At 38.7% G+C, this 18041-nt stretch overlaps 1 protein-coding gene across 3 annotated transcripts in view; it reads left to right on the top strand.

The window, feature by feature from the left end:
• Positions 1-11392, top strand: part of LOC134661591 (voltage-dependent calcium channel type A subunit alpha-1) — a 50958-nt gene extending 39566 nt beyond the window's left edge. The window contains exons 30-43 of one of the 3 annotated variants that reach the window (XM_063517721.1): positions 68-159; positions 880-1033; positions 1433-1560; positions 1636-1838; positions 1911-2119; positions 2604-2639; positions 4236-4411; positions 4890-4902; positions 5985-6103; positions 6399-6553; positions 7922-8005; positions 8897-9087; positions 9486-9595; positions 10019-11371. In XM_063517721.1, the coding sequence (XP_063373791.1) occupies positions 68-159; positions 880-1033; positions 1433-1560; positions 1636-1838; positions 1911-2119; positions 2604-2639; positions 4236-4411; positions 4890-4902; positions 5985-6103; positions 6399-6553; positions 7922-8005; positions 8897-9087; positions 9486-9595; positions 10019-10232 (1884 nt within the window). In that variant the 3' untranslated portion in view covers positions 10233-11371. Of the gene's footprint in view, positions 1-67; positions 160-879; positions 1034-1432; positions 1561-1635; positions 1839-1910; positions 2120-2603; positions 2640-4235; positions 4412-4889; positions 4903-5984; positions 6104-6398; positions 6554-7921; positions 8006-8896; positions 9088-9485; positions 9596-10018 lie in introns of all 3 variants that reach the window. The other 2 variants (XM_063517722.1, XM_063517723.1) reach the window with 2 other exon arrangements.
• The last annotated feature ends 6649 nt before the right edge of the window (positions 11393-18041 follow it).

Here is an 18041-nt window from a genome sequence, read left to right as displayed (position 1 = left end):
GATGTGTAGGGTACACGTATTTTTGCACACAATGCTGATTTTCTGTGTTGTATCTGCTTGGACACAGGTGTTTGGCAATATAGACTTAGCACCCGACTCAGATATGAACAGACACAACAACTTTCAAAGCTTCATTCAAGCACTCATGCTACTATTCAGGTAAGGGACAATACCATAAGGATAATATCGCGTTACATTATATATCTGGGTATTACAAAATTATAGACAGATAATCAATGTTGCTTTGCCATATATGACAACTGTTGTGTCAGCATTATCACTGATCAACAAAAATTGGATTACCTTTTGTTAATAAAATTTAAACAAGTAATATTGATAGGTATGTTTTTGGCAAATGCATGAATGCCCTCACTGCATGACGTTAAATTCGAAGTCGATTTGTACCTCCATATAGGTTTTGTGGCAAAATTAGTTTACACTTATTAGAATCACATGCATTCGAAAACTTAAATGTTTAGTTTGATTTTACGACATGTTAAAAATAATTGGTCTACCCGATGATACCCAATACTTTTAATTGTTTTTTCTTTTTTCAAAACCGAATTACTGGTTCTTATGACTATTGAATGAAATGCCAACAATAATTCATTACTCTATAAACATTCGGAATTCATTTCAGGGAGTAGAGATACAGTGTTTCGGTTTACTCCACGGCCAAAAGACCTTTGAACTACTGGCTGACCCTAATAATTTAAAAAGTTAATAAGATATCTTCGATTCATATCAAGTTTATACAGACAAAATATCCGTACGGCCGTAAATCACTTTCTCGAATCTAATTGGGTGACTATCCGTAGGTCAAGGGTATTTTGGGTAATTGTTGCAAATGCGGGTATTTGTTAGTCACTTGGTATTCAGATGCGCAACGGGCGAGTCCTGGCCTAACATCATGCTGGCGTGCCTCAAGCCGGCGAAGTGCGACGAGAAGGCCGGGAAGAGTCCAAGCGAACCTTGCGGAAGCACGCTCGCTTACGCCTACTTCGTATCGTTCATATTCTTCTGTTCATTTCTTGTAAGTACCGTAAATATTACTAAAATATATTATAATTTAAGACTAAAATATGATACAAAAAGACCTGAAGCCAATCTCACTATAAATTGTTTAACTACGTAAAACTGAACTATGGATCGCTTAAAATTGGCTGTATTTTTACTTCTGAGTCCATTGGTCACTTATAAGAAATCGAGACTTTTTTTGTATATCACTTTGTTAATGCTAAGTGAACCTTGCTATTCAGACTTAATTGTAAAACAGACAAGAAGTAATAAATAAATTATTTGTTTATACTTGCAGAAAATTGTATTGTAATTACTACATGTTTTTAGCAAAAGAAAATATTTATTTTATAACGTAGCCCCAATAAATAGCTTTAGAGTCATAATTATATTCATGTATTACGAATATCCACAGATGTTAAATTTATTCGTTGCCGTCATTATGGATAACTTTGATTACCTAACGAGGGATTCGTCCATCCTCGGCGCACATCACCTTGATGAGTTTGTTAGAATATGGGCCGAATATGACCCAAATGCCACGTAAGTTTTTACTTCTAATATGTCAGGACTTCCATATATTTTTTATGTTTATTTATGTATCTGTTTTTTTTTCAGCGGAAAGATCCACTTTACGGAAATGTATGATATGTTAAAAAATATGGATCCTCCGCTGGGGTTTGGCAACAAGTGTCCGAATAGGTTGGCCTATAAGAAATTAATTAGAATGAATATGCCGTTAGACGACGAAGGAAAGGTTAATTTTACTACAACTCTCTTCGCGTTGATACGGGAAAATTTAAACATCAAGATGAGATCAGGTAATTATAAATGGACAAAAAGTGCATGAATACAAAATGAAAGTTTTTTTCACGAGATATGTGTTTTTCTAGCGGACGAGATGGACCAAGCGGATGAAGAGCTGAGGGAAACGATTACTCACATATGGCCATTGCAAGCGAAGAAAATGTTAGATTTGCTGGTGCCTCGAAACGATGTACTCAATACAGGGAAAATGACCGTGGGCAAGATCTACGCGGGCCTCCTCATCCTCGAAAGCTGGAGATCGACTAGGTTTGGCCGGAATCCTCAGGGCGTTACGGTAAGTTATTGTGTGAATATTGTATTCTGCACTGATGTTTTTGTTCGGTATTTCAACAAAAATGAACTGTTGTTAAGTATATGTCGTAGGTGCGTAGTTCATATGAAGCCAGAGTAAATACGTGTGGCTAAAGTGTAATTAATGTACAGCATCTTCTGTTCCTTTGAGCCAAATGTAAATATTAAAGAATAGGTAATACTACACGTTAAAGTAGTGTTTGTTGATGGACCCTTATAATTCCCCACATTAGTGTAAAGTTTCTAACATTATAGTTAGTTAAGTATAGTTGATTGTGTTATTTATGTGGATGTATTGTTGTTAAATGACGCTAAAATGGAATTGAAGTTAAATCGAGAATGACATTGAAAATGTCGATTGGCTTCTTTATATTACGAGCGCTAGCAGAGTACAACAATACAGAGTCACGTTAGTGGAATCGACTCGTACGAGTATGAGTCGACTACATTGGTGGTTTACTTTTCAGGCATTCGGCGAGAATAGCCCTACGGCCAATCAGCCGGTAGTATTAAATATTTTACGGAACGAGACTTTGACTACTTTTTTCTTGCACTGTTCTAGACATTTTTATTTTATCATATTTTATCTCGCATCGTATTTGGAAAATCATACAAGAAAAGAAAATTCCAAATGGCAAATTATGACTTCTAAAGTCATCGCAATAGTCCATGAGAGAAATCATACCATGAGAGTAGCATAGAATAGATACAGTTGAGTTTGGCACCAGTGACGCACTTGATGTACTGGCTCAAATAAACTTGTGCGCGTCAAGTATATTTTTGTCTGTCAAGTGTCCGTCAGGGCTTCGTAAACCACGACATAGTGACCTGTCCTATAGTTGCAAAATAAACGTAGAACAGTCTCATTGTTGGAGAGTTGTTTGGCAGTGTCTAGTAGCTGTTGAATGTCCGACGTAGTGCCCCATTTGTGTCGTCTTCTACCAAGTTGTATCGCTCGCTACTCCTACACCTTCTTCTAATTGTGTTGACTATCAATTGGCGAAATCAGATGTATTGTTTGACCGTTTTAGGAAAATTTGCATGACAACCATTTGATATTCTGAAAGTGTTTCTTCCTCCAGTAGTTTGTGTTATACCGAATGAATGTTTGATTTTACTTTATCTGATTATCTACATTTTGGCTCAATTAATTTATTCATTGTAGAAGCCTGAAGATTATTGATGAACGAAATAATATGCTTTTCTGCTACGCTCTTTTTGCCTAAGAATGTATTTTTCTGTATACCTAATAGAATGAAAATTTAATATCAACACTATTTCGAAAAAGTTCGTACTCATACTATCCTAAGCACTATCCTTCCGATTTCACACTTACGATATCATGAGATACGTGTCCTTTTTGAAAGTAGTTATGATATATACTTTGTTCTAAATAAGGCAATTTTCATATAAGCGCATGTTGGAAAGAAATACTCAATCTTTCTTCTGATAATGAACGATGCAGCAGTCATAATCTAGCTGCATACCAAACTGCATCTGGCTTCAATATTTTCGCACTAACCTTCAACTAGCACCATGTATATGAATATATTATTAAAGCTTTGTAATTTACAGCTCTATCATATATGTATCGTACTATTAATCAGTCATCCAACGTATTCACTGAACAGAAACTCTGACATCGTACAATACCTACTAACATACCGTGTTATAGTTGTTTTCTCAGATCTATACAGCTGCATTCATCTTCACAATACACACATGCAGATATCTATACAATGCAGTATGCATTAATTTTACAATGTCCATTCGTTGGAATTCTTACACTCAACAAACATACCTACACTATAACACAAACTAAAGAACTCCAGCATGGACATGTGGTGTGGGATTGCGCAGACTCATGTAGGCTTTAGTTCGGGGTTCCCAACAAAGAAACTAATAACCAAATAGCTTGCATAGATAGTTATCATGGTTTAGAGACCACTTCTGAGGTTCTCGCTGACCTCTGTTCCACGGACCACCGGTTGGGAACCACTGCTTTAGTTAGTTGCCATTGCGTTTGTTGGCGGCGTGTGACATGAGCTTGCGCATATGCGTGTGTGGGGTGGATGTGTGAAGTGGGGTGCGTGGTGCAGAAGGCGTCCTTCTTTAACTGCCTGTTGGACGTGGCGGCGGGGCTGGGCCCTGGCTCGCGCGCCGGCTCACTGAGCCACGAGCCGCCCGTCGCCCTGCCGGTCGCTGCCCATCCCGAGGACCACGACTCTCACACCCTCGCCGACCTCGCCCGCCGCAACACCAGAAAGTCACTCAAGTGAGTACTCATTATCTAAAGCTACTATTAACTGTTATTGAGATTTAAACCTCGCAAATATATTTTTAACTTCTGTACTTGACTATAGAAGAATGTCTATTAATGTCTCATACTACGATTTACGGTCTGATTTACCTTATTTTTTCTGAAAGTTGGGAGCACTCCAAATATTAACAGTTTTTGTACAGACCAAAACTGTGCCAGATACAAGTCAGATAAAGAGTAGAAGAAATAACTTTTGTTTTTTACCCAACTAAGTACATACTACGTATGCTTCCATGCTTTTTGGCCGATTTTGGCGTGGTGTCAATCAATTTGCTTTTAGTGACATGTATGCTACATTTTTAGCCGACATTGAAAGAGGAGGAGGTCCTTTGTATGAAGGAACCGCCGTCGGGCTAAAGCTTTTCAATCATTTTGCTTGTTGTGTAAGATGGTAGACCAACGTAAACTGACATGGCTTTATCTTTTGTTACAGGAACAATAAAAAGGTGAATTCCGTTTTAAAATGGGCCCAACGTTAAGCTATATTTTTGTTGTGAAGCCCTATAATATCATACAATTAGCTATTGTCAAGTGCAAATTGATGTTTCCACCAAAATTATTTCTCATCTCATTCAAGGAGAATTGCACATGAGAACTGAGAAATATCAAAACTATTAATTAGAATGTGGTCCACAAACGTACTGTATCAGAATTATTTAATGCTAAATAAATATGTCGATGCATCACCATCTGTCATAGATAGTTTGTATATGTTGTCATTTTATTTTAAAGTTAGAACAGTGTTTTGTTAATGTAAAGGACAGCTAAGCCGTAGGTTGGTCCCACTGTCCTATGTTTGTTGTTGATCATTAGAAAATTAATGAAATATTTGTTGTTTTTTAGGTATTTGAATTTGTGGTAAAGGATAACCTAGGGGCTTAGGCCCACTATATGTTTAATGACTTGTATATGTTGTACTTACTAAAAGGATAATGGTGTACGTTTCAAAGTTTACAGATGGTTTTTTATAATTAGGTAAACATTTTCAGTAATATAGGATTGTTTTACTAATGAGTAAAAATGTAGTGTATTGAATTATTCGTGACAATATCTCGATATTATAATAGTGAATGTCTCGTTTGTAACTATATGAAAGGAGTAATTTTTCTGTGGACTAGCTAGACGTTGATAACACATGTTGATATAATTAGACATAGATTTTTCACTACCGATACATATATACAAACATTACAATCGTAATATATAACATTACACCACTACATAATATTCTACGTTTATCGCATGAGTACTGGATCTATATAAAAGCATGCATCGCATGATATGTATTAGTTGAAACTTTTTACTTGGTAAGTAAAGTATGTTATTAATTAAAGAACAGCACCTTACTGCACGATTTGTAGCATGACGCAAATGTTTTTCACCGATCTACTCAATGCATGATTTCCTATAATGTACAAATTTTGTAAATATGGGACAGTTATATGCTTAGATATGACACGAAGAGGTGAAGTTGTATACCATAGAATATTTATTTTTAGACTGTGTATGACCTAAAGTGAATTTATAGGTGCTGGAGTTGCAAGACGTAGCTTCACATCACGCGTCCATAGAGTCTCTGGACGAGGCGCGACTAACGGCGCCGCACACCTACCAAAACGGTCACCACGGCAGGTCTTCCAGTTTGAGGTGAGATACCACATAAATAATTCACATTATTGTGTTACCGTTTATTTTGAGTTATTTCTGTTTTCATTTTATTTTGTAGTGTCATCGAAGAAGAAATTGATCTCAAAGTAATCGTTGTGAAAAGCGGTATGTTAGCGTTGCACGTAATAACGTCTACTGACAAATTTCTGAACTAACCCGTTTGTTATTCTGAAGGAAATGCTGTTTCGTGTAATTGTACGTGACATGTAACTGCATGGGATGTCGCATGAGGGGAAACGGGTTGTAAGCCAGAGCTAACGAAGCGCGTTTTCAGACGGACGCCCAGTCCGAGGCGGCGTGGCCACTACGGGGGCTACCACCACGACATCGGGTTCTCGGACACGGTCAGCAACGTTGTCGAGATAGTGAAGCACGAACATCAGCGGCACGGCCGCTCACATCGCCCGCCACACCACTACCATCCACATGGTACGCACTTTTCCCTACAAGCTAACAATGCTAAGTACACGTTTGAGATACCCATTTAGCTTCCAGTATATGTGGATTTGCTGGTAATCTTACAGACGTCTCACCACACACCTACTAGATCAACATGGATATCAGCAAATTTACCGATCGCTATTTTTGCGAAAGTGCAGAAGCTGTGCTCGAACAGCGCATGCATCTCTCCCTTTCTAAAACGTGGACAGTGGCTTCATGCTAGCAAATTGGAAATTGTGATTTTATTCAGAAATTTTCTAGTCTTTTAGCTTTTTATTGAGCTGGTTGCCTCAATTGTTATATTATTTTGTTCCCGTAGTGTATATTATTTTCATTTAATGATGACATATTTAACCTTTTCTTAGCTTCAATTAATCAATTTAAACAGTTTTGCAAACATTTTTCTTCTCATGAAGGTACTCTGAAAGTTTTGTGAGAAGATGGGAAGTCTAGCTTAAAGTAGATGTAGACATGTTTTGTAGATGTAGTTATAAGACAGTTTATGGCCGAACCGGTCATGCTAAAATAAATATGTTGAATAGATACATAGTCTGTAAACTTTAGCCATACTTAATATCATCACAAAGCTAGTTTTGTAATCTACATACCGACTAGTAGTTCAAATTAGATATGATTAAATAACAGCTCATCCCATACATGCTCATAACTTGATTGTTACTAGCGATTCCTATCGTAAGTTTTTTTATCAGGAAATAGTTGACATTTCTAGATTTAAGTTCACTTCGCATAGGGTCGGCACCGCCGCCAGCAGATGCAAAATCTGCTGACTTTATACAACTATTAATAAAAAGCTTGTAAAAACAATTTTCTAAGCAGATTATGCAAAATCTGCTGACTTTATACAACTATTAATAAAAAGCTTGTAAAAACAATTTTCTAAGCAGATTATTATTGTTTTGCCTGCTGCATGATATGGCGCCGACTTACAGAACTAACTCTTACCCACCCTTGTTTGCACAAAACTTGCTTTTTTTATAACTACACTAAAACTTCTGGTGCCTGAAGCGCATGCACTTGGCCAGTTTACCTGAACCATGCAGCATGCAAACGCTTAAAGGACTCTTCTTCACTTGGTCGCTTAGTGATTACAATAGTGTTGCAAACGAAAGTGGAACCGATTTGAGCATTATGCGATTTAGTGACGGTTGTGCTAAAAAAGCCCCAGAAATGTCCCTTATCCAAATCCGTGTCCATCACTACCCGTACATTTGGTACCACCTTGAACAGACACCCCAAAACTTTTAGAGTCACCTTTGTGAGCAAGGAAATGAGGTCGGTAGTCCGACGGGCATAGGGTAAACCGTGGTGGAAGGTACATGAAGGTATTCCTGACAGCAGGGAAGGAGTGGAGAGCGCCGCACCCAACGACCAGCCTGAGCCAGCCCTCGCGGTCGCCCAGCCCGCCACACCACACCTACGGTGAGATCCACTCGCCACACACACCACATACACACACACACACTCACCCATAGACACTGTCCATTAATCCAATCTCGAACATGATAACACACCTTCAAATTTCCGTTCCTCTGCTAACATTTAACTACATACAGGTAGTCTTTGTGGTAACAGCTAAAACACACAAAACTGATTTCAACGCACAAGCGATACACCAATATTTCAGTTTCTTTCCTTGCATCTTACGACTTTATTCTTGTCAAAAGTCACGCAAGCCAACTTAAGCTTTAACACAAAGTTTTACCTACACATATTCCTTTACTGCCCCGGACGATTTCCGCATTAAGTCACTTACGTTTGTCTATATCATCAAACTGAATTATTTTAAACGCCTGTCGAGCATATCTTGCCAAAAATTTGTAAAGCAAAGGGTCTGAATTAAAAATATATATTTAAATATATACAGTCGATATTGAACTAAACCTCTAAGACCCTTTGCTAAGATCAGCATTGTGTCTAAACCAAATTAGATTTCCAGTGTCAATATTTTGGTTTCGCACGCATGGAGACGAGTGACAGAGCCGTGTGTCTAGATGACGTGATACGTGATATTTCTAGGAAAATTGTTTGCACATCTGTTTATTGTCCAGACTGTATATTTTCATTACGACCCTGATTTTTCTTGTTTATTTCGGCGAAACGTTAATGTATTTTAATGTTGGTTGCGTTGCGAGTATATAAGGCGCATTTGCATTAGTCGATGGGTCCGCATGGAGATTCGGGAACCTTATATGTACTCATTTGTCTATAAAACGCAAAAAGAAAAAACGCTGTTTCCACATGCAGGACGCGGGCTCTATCGAACAATGAAAATGGGCCTTAAGTAGAACGTCCAAATTATTCAAAGAACAGTTTGGGCTCCAATAGGTGAACGAGAGCGGGAGAGGGACCGCGAGTGGCGAGCCTGGCGGGACCGATCTTGGGAGAGGGACGGAGCGCGGCGAGGCCGCGGTCGGCAGCTCCCGCCCACGCCTACCAAGCCGTCCACGCTGCAGGTCAAGCAGCAGCCACCGTTCACTCGAATCACCCATAGCCCCTCTCATGTAAGTATACTCGTATTTGACTTAATTGTATGCACGAATGTCATGCACGCGTCTTCAGATTAAAATTTTAATAATATTATTTAATACACTGTAAAAATAGAGTCTGTGCGGAAAGAGAAGAGTCGTGAAATGTATGGGATCCAATACATTCTACGACTCTTCTCTTTCTGCACAGACTCTTTCTCCCAAAAACTTCAGCCGACTCTACTAAACCCCCTAAAAGAATTAGACTTGTCAAGATGAAACATGTTAGTATAAATTACTTTTTTATAACAGTACGTTCACGGGTTCTGTACTTTCTGTAGCCTGTTTCACTGTCGGAGTGGCCATACATGTCAACGTACAAAACGGGTAACTACGAATTTTATCGACAATAATATTTTGTTGGTTTGTTTCAGTTATCATTGAGGCAAACGGTGCGGGACCCGGTGGAGCCTTTGCACGATGAGTACGAGTATGGCCGAGAAGTAGAAAGACTGATACACCGAGACTATAGATCTAGAGATAGGTAAGGTACAATTCTAAAATAATCTAATAACGCAAATGGATCGAGTCAGTGAAGAAAAAGGTATGTCTCTAAATAAACCGAGGGTTTTAAAAAGTTATTACTAGTTCTCATCAATCTCATCACACCCACGTGCATCTTCTGTTCTTTGGGCCCACCAGCAAGCGTTTTAATTTGACATATATAGAGCGGTGTTTAAATTTTAAAGTACTTTATTGGTGCGCACGAAATGCATTGCGAGTCATAACGAGATGGTTACGAGTCGTGTCAAAGTCGCAAGTATTTGAGATTTAAAAACTTAGAATCCCCCTCTTATTCCTGTCGTGGGGTTTTAGACATAATGTTATGAGTATAGCCTCAAAACCGAAAACGTTTAGAAATCGACGTGATTATGTTGAATTACATGTTGTACGTTTGTTCACATAGTATTTGCAACAGACGCGGGCGGGGCTACGAGAGCGAGCGGGGAGGGCGGTCGTACGAGCCGGTAGCGCCGCTGTCGTACGAGGCCGCGCTGGCGCTAGGTCGAGGCGGCGGCGGCGCGCGCGCGCTTCCCTCGCCCGCGCCGCCCTCGCGCCTGCCCAACGGGTACAAGCCGCGCGCGCGCCACTCCGACTCCGACGAGGACGACTGGTGCTAGCGGCGCCGACGCGCGCGCTCCCAGAGAGACGTGCGCGCCGCCGCGGCCCCCGCGACTCACGCGCACACCTTCTGAAGCGTCGCGCCCGGCCTGACCCGCGACAACACGCCTCGAACGATCTCGTTTTTTATTCGGCGACCGTGTGTATATAGACGACTTACGTTGCTCAGGATTTTGGACGTCCCTCCTGGACACGGCGGATCTCCGCTGCGCCCCCTCCCGGCGGGCCTCCATGAGCTATATCCAAATTCTAGTATTTACAAAGTTTTGGAAAATTTAATTTTTAATTCGCTAAAATTTTACTCTTTAATTTATATTACGATTAAGGTAATCGAAGTATGAAACAGTGCCAGACAGCTCGTTTGCGCTAGGATTTTTACATAAATGAAATTATTAGTCTGTATTATAAAAGTAACTTTCTATATCATTAAATTTGCACTCGATAAAGTCCACGTTATATCGCCTAGCGCGGCGGCGCGCCAGGCACTCGGCGCCGGCGCCGCGCGCCTTCCGCGCCGCGCGTCTACATCTACAACTTAGTCGTTGGGAAACACTAGCAATTCATCGTCAGACAAATTAATACTAGTATTGTATAAAATATTTAAATAGCAAATAATTTTTACTTAGTTAATATTATACCTAATAATAACATTTTTTATTGAATTTGCTGTCCTCCCCCAAGTGCTTTATACGTTATTTAAATTTAATAAATACGATTAAAGCTATAAATATGAATTGTATATGTATTGTTCATTAAAGATGTCATTTTTAAATTAAATTGGGTAAAATTATGAAAATTATGTACTGTTATCATTTAAACAAGATTACTCTGAATGATTATTTATATTATATGTAATGTTGTGAAGTTAATTATATTTAGTGTTGAGATTGTTTAACCATCACACACTAGGAGATTCGTAACCGTTGTAAGCTTCGAGCCGTCGCCATAGTCGCGGGCGCCCCGCCCGCTGTGGGCGGCGCGCCCGCCGGTCCACTGCATTCCAACCTCACACACTCGAACATTACCTACACACCAACCAAATGCTGAAAATGAACGCCACTAGAATAACTCGAGGGTCGCACGTTTGCTTCTCGATTTTGGAATTTTAAATTATAACTTTCATATTACATTTAATACAATGACGCCTACTTATCTAAGGACAATTTATACTTAATTGTCCTTATGTTTGTCTGTTTAAAAGCTATTCGCATAATATAAAGTTCCCTGATCGAGATCAGGTGTGGCGTATGAGTTACTAATGTGTTGCAGAAAGTTTTTTGACATAAATTTGTATTGCATAATGTTACTTGGCAGAAATGTCGTTTGGCAGAATTACCTTTCGCATAGTATCATTTACCATACAATCACTTCGCAGAGTTTTATAATCCAGAACCATATTTTGGCATACTGTTGATAATCATAATAGTATTTTAATCGAATATTGATTTCGCCGATAAATGTATTGTATGTGATTGCATACTATTTTGGTGGCATAAAGCTATCAAGTTTAATTAAAGGTGATGTTTATGGCAGTTGATCTTACTTTTCTGGTAGCCGTTCGTTTTTGTAGGAGGTCGCAGCTCTAACCTAACCTATTTTTCTGACAGCTATTCGTTGACAGCCATTCGTTTTTGTAGGAGGTCGCAGCTCTAACCTTTTTTTTTATTACATGGGGAATGCTTTTCTGCATACCGCCGGGCCGGGGAGAAACCCGGACGGTTATGTGGGACTCAGGGCTGCAAAGAGGCCCCACTACCCACTAAACCCCATGGTGTCCTCTCGCCGCTATGGTTGCGGGGTTACGGGGAAGCTTGCGCAATGAGTCCGCGACCCCGCAGCGGCTATCCTGCCTAGGATCCATACCCTATTTTTTTTTAATGACCGTCCCAGTAGTAGCGCTTCCGGACACGAGGTCGCGCTTATCATCTCGGGAGCCAGCGTCATGGGAGGGGACGCACCCATGTCCGCCGCCCGCTGGCTCTCATCAGCGCGGCAGATTACGCTCATGAGCGGCACGTCTGCGGCCTGTGCGGCGGCGGCGTATTGGGTCGGCCTCGGCCCGCCGTTCGCCGCCGCCGTAGCCGTTCGTTTTTGTAGTAGGTCACAGCTCTAACCTAACCTAACCTATTTTTCTGACAGCCATTCGTTTTTGTAGGAGGTCGCAGCTCTAACCTAACCTAACCTATTTTTCTGACAGCCATTCGTTTTTGTAGGAGGTCGCAATTCTAACATAACCTAACCTTATTTTCTGGCACACGTCAAATTTTGTTGGGGTCGCAGTTCTTACTTAACCCGCTTTTCTGCTAGCAGAAAAAATCATTATGCCATAATAAGAGTATGCTGCAGGATGGTTATGGTACATAAAATTATTCTAAATGAAAGTCGGCAACAGTAATTTTCTGCTTAATGATATGCTGCAAAATGTATTGTATGCGTAGTAAATAGTAATGCCAAGTAATAGTTATGCAAAATTATCATTCGACTAAAAGTGTTTCTGCGATACATGTTATGCGAAATGTATTTCTGACAAACAATATTATGCCAGATGAGGGGAACCCGTGGCGTATTTTTAATTAGCAGCGATAACACCAGCTACTGAAGGAAATCTGCGTCACCATTTCTTTACAATCTGGGTCAGATTGGCTCACTAACAATTTACGATATAGAACTATTTAATTGTAAACTAATCACTTTATTGCATGTTGTAATCATTCGTTAATGATCTACAATTTAAATGAATGAGTATTTACAATCGTTTAGCCAATTCTGCCGGTTGTTGAGACCCGTGCCGTGCGTGACGTCTAGTATTGATGCCGGCTTGACTGTTTTTACTAGGATTTTAAATTACTTTAGCATTTAAGGTTTTTATTCCACCTAAGTGTAGGAAGAGTCCAGGGGATAAACGTTTAGTAAAAAAAAATTTATACCTTACGCTGTCTTAATAATAATATCCATTAATTGTTATCCTGAAGCCTGAACCCTCCGTGTAAAACATGGCGACTACGAAATGTAAATAATGCCATGAACAGCAATCGGACAATGAGCAAACCGGCAAGTGCAGTAAAGTTGACAGTTAATCTCGAATGCTTTAAAGTTCAGACGCTATTAAATACCAACATTTTAGAAACATACCATTATAATACCATTTCCTCTTTGTACATCTATAAAACAACGTGAATTGCGGATATAGCGAAATAAAAGTGAGAATATAATACTAATATCTACCGACGATTCGCAGAAGTGACACCTAGTCTACGCCGTGTAGGCATTGTTACTTTACTAGTGGCTGTTCATCAAAATTGTTATACTTTCTTGCAAAAAGTGCAAACTCATTGAGTGTATAATTAGTCTATTGGCTAGCAAATAATTTAATTAGTTAAGATTTTAATAAGTAAACATCTCAAATGTTTGTAATAATCGTACGCCATACAAACATGGATGAGCGGACAAATAATGGCAAAAGTCTGTGTGAGATATTTATTAGTGAGAATTAAATACCTCCAAGCCGATCCTTTCACCTCGAAAGAACATGTCATAAGCAATAAACATAGAAAGTACGCGTTCCGTATAATATTATGCTATTGCCTTATCGTCGCATATAACACGACTAATATTAATCATAGAATATATTTGGAAGCTAAGTACGTCCCTGCCATTGATGACAGATCAAAATGAATTATGGATAAAGGCTTGTTTACACATTGATTTGTTTAGTGCGAGTTCATACATTTGCTACTTGCGCTTAGTGGCAAATGTATGAACTCACACTAAACATTAATCAATGTGTAAACAGGCCACAAAACTAAGTGACTAAATAATCCGTTTCATATAATATAGGTACTTACGTACCGGCTTGTTCTAGTGCGTTACAATAGGGTACTCGAGATATGGCTACCGGTCGTTATAATGAAAGAAATATTATTTTCTTAGGAATGCCAGAAATACCTAGAATAAATAGTGACATTGCTAGTATAGCATTTAGATATACCTACGAGTAGTAAATATATTGTGTTTAAGGGCGGTAAACAAGAATTTACAAACAAGTGTTAATTACAATAAATGATTATAACTACTTATAAAATAAAACTAATATAACTAAACCTAACTAAAAACTACCCTCCAACATTTGGCCTCTCGGCAAGGTGCCCATCACGCAGGCAGCATTCCCGCGCTGTATCGCGATAGCGAGCCTTTACGCGAGAAAGCTGCCGGTGCGAGGATCTCCTGTTGCCTCCTTTAATCGAGGTCCTTGTGGAGCCCAATTAATTAACACGAGTTCGTAATTTTTGTAGGTACCGCCCGTGGCACACACGATGTTTTTCATCACACTTGTGAGGAAAAAACTAAATTTTAAGCGAAATAATTCTTAAATACGGTGACATTTCAAACATTCGTCCGCCATATTGTCATTTATACTGATAAAGTGCCATATGTACAGTCACCAGCATAAATATATGACTGTGGGCAGCCGTGTAAAAACATCTGATGCTCCATTGGAGGCATAAGTATATGACGACACTACCTCGGTAAAAATATGTGATGCTTTGTGGCCGGCAAAAACATCGTTAGTCTGTATCCGCATAAATATCGGATCGGGTGGCTTAATAGTTATTTGTACAACAAGAGATCAAAGTTTGATATTTCTTCCAGTGCTTATTTTGAGTCCCGTGCAAGCGAAAGATTCTATAATAGATTCACGAGCGTAGCGAGTGAATCTAATTTAGAATCTTAAGCGTAGTAAGGGACTCAAAAGCGCACGAGATGTAAATAACTTTGATCTCGTGTAGTTCACAAAACTTTTCACCTCAGCAGTGAGAACATATTAGAGAACCCGAAAAATGTATTCCTTCTTCATCACTTACCTATTCACTCATGTTTTCTTAAGATATACCAACAATTAAGTTTTCACCTCAGCAGCTCGAACAAGGGTACTTTGCTACTTAAAAACAATTGCATTTTGCTCATCTTGTCTCACTCAGTGAGCAAAATGCGATTTTGCTCACTGTTTTTAAGTAGCAAAGTACCCTTGTTCGAGCTGCTGAGGTGAAAAAATATTTGACGACTCATAAAAATCAAAATTATGTGATTACTCTCATCTGGTATAAATATCTCTCCACTGGGAATGCAAATACATGGGATGGCAGACGGACCGCCTATATATATGACACGAAATTATGAAATATGTCATCAATCGGCAAAAACGAACCATAGCTGGATAGCATAGAGCCTTAAATTGTATGAAGTGATTTGACAATTCACGAAAAGAGTGCAGACTTGTCATTGCATATGTCTGTCTCACGTATTCCATTTGCAATTTTAAATTGTGACAATAAAAAATCAGGTATACTTTTAATAGAAGATGTGTAATAAACCTCCTTCTTACATAAAAAAGAATGACGAAGAAGTCAACTTGTGAGACTGTGACAAGGACAAACAATAATAGCGCTTTCGCTGCTGCTGACAAAAAATAAACAAAAAATAAAAAATATCTTGTCTGTTTTTAGTAAGAGTAGGGGCATTAAATTGCTCGTTGTTTATGGAGTTAGAAAAACATATTACTGATCACGACTCAAATGTCACCCTGTATAATAGGCGGTCCGTCGTCCATCCGATGTATTTGCTTTCACAGTGGAGAGATATTTATGCCAGATGAGAGTAATCACATAATTTTGATTTATATGAGTAATCAAATATTTTTAAAGCGACCCGATCCGATATTTATGCGGATACAGACTAACGATATTTTTGCCGGCCACAAAGCATCACATATTTTTACAGAGGTAGTGTCGTCATATACTTATGGCTCCAATGGAGCATCAGATATTTTTGCACGGCTGCCCCTGTGGGCATAAATATATGACTGTTCATATATTTATGCTGGTGACTGTACTGTAAACGTTGTACGATACACGTGCGAATAGGTAATTCGCAACTCGTGTCGATTTAAAACACTCCCTTCGGTCGTGTTTCAATTTATGGCCACTCGTTTCGAATTTCCTCTTTTCCGCACTTGTATCGTCAATAACTATTAGTACTTAGGAATTAGCTCGGAGGGGTGATAAGTGTGATAACCGTAAACAGTCCGCTTATTAGGCATCGTCAAGGGCGACGATGACGTGGTCATAAACGTGCCCAACCGCGAAATTATACTTGGTCAAGCAGATCTTGTCAGTAGAAAAAGGCGGAATATTTGAAAAATGTAGGCGCGAAGGGATATCGTCTCATAGAAAATTTGAATTTCGCGACTTTTTTTACTGACAAGATTTGCTTGACCAGCTATATTTTACTTCGCGCTAAATGACAGATTAAAAAAACGCAACGAAATTTTTTATCCAACCACTGTTAGAATAAAAAATTTGAAACTAGATATTCATATATGGAAATATATTTGGTTTTACTTATTTAATCAGAAATGATTTATATCGACGTAAACAATTGGACATGGAGGATTAATGTAGGTACTTTGTTACACAAATTGGAGTCTTTAAAATATCTACTTAAATATTTCAAGCTCTTGGACTGATAACAATTGAGCATACTCCCATACTAAAAGTGATATTGGTAGTTCAGCGTGTATATAATATATAAAAATCCAAAATTTGCTGATAATATTACAAATATGATATCAGTCATATAAATATTTCATATGAATCATGCCCCCGCGATGCAGACGCTCTAACATAGAGATACCTAGAAGATATAAATTAGAGAGAGGTATTAATATAAACGTATGAACGGAATAATAACTAATCAATATTCAACACCATACAATTTTTTACATCTGTCAGCAATGGTTGGAGCGTGTAATGTAACCACCCCCTGTACTGTACGGGTCTTTTGTCGAGTCACACAAGTGATAACCATATGCTTAAATCCTACTTCATTGTACCTAATTAAAGTGTATATGTATTAAATTGATCCAAACGGTTATCCCAAGTTCAATGTGTTTCGCGATGTTTAGTAATGCGTATACAAGTGACCTCGACAAAATACTGACAAAAGGGAAGCTTTCACCTGTGTTCATGTAGCACTAATTGTGATAAGGTATCAACTCATGTCACTTCACGCGTTAGGTCCAAGAATCCCTTCCCTTGTTAAAAATACTCCATTATCTTGGCACTAACGTGTGAGCGCTGTAGCTCCTCAAATGATTACTTATACGACTTCAACACTAAACAGTAATATTTCGTAAAGCAATAAAAATGTCGTACACATACAGTAATATATTACAATTATGGAACTAGTATAAAATTATACATAGCATCTCACAATATCTCATATCCGTGGACGATTAATTATGAAGCATTTCTCGCGACTCGCTGTAGGTTACGACATTTTAGTACGACAAAATTGTATATAAATGGTTTTCTGTGATAAAGAGGAAAAACATAATATTATTAGACCTGTGTGACTGCGTAGAGAAGTTGTTAATTTATAGCGGCGGCGTCTGCTCGAGAGCGCGACGGGCCCTTGGATCATTCGATACCAAACAGCGGGAATTAATAGGTTCTATTCGTTCTTATTTGTATACCAGAATATTTAACCTTTTGGACGCCAATGATCGATATATACGCACCGCAGGTCCAACGCCAAAGACGTATTAATCGATCATAGACCACAGAGCAACATAGACCTAGGTGCATATGCATATGCATAAACCTACATAAAGTGAGATTCAAATTCGTGTTATAAAATGATGTGATCGAATAAATTTAAGTTTGAATGATCGTAATATTATATGCGTTTTTTATTAAATGTGGCAAGTGCAAATAAGGTAAATAGTATACATTCATATTTATTTAGTGTCA

The sequence above is a fragment of the Cydia amplana genome, chromosome Z (assembly GCF_948474715.1).
Source record: "Cydia amplana chromosome Z, ilCydAmpl1.1, whole genome shotgun sequence".
Lineage (NCBI taxonomy): Eukaryota > Metazoa > Arthropoda > Insecta > Lepidoptera > Tortricidae > Cydia > Cydia amplana.
Note: the sequence above shows the minus strand (reverse complement) of the source record. Positions and strands in the feature narration are given on the sequence as shown.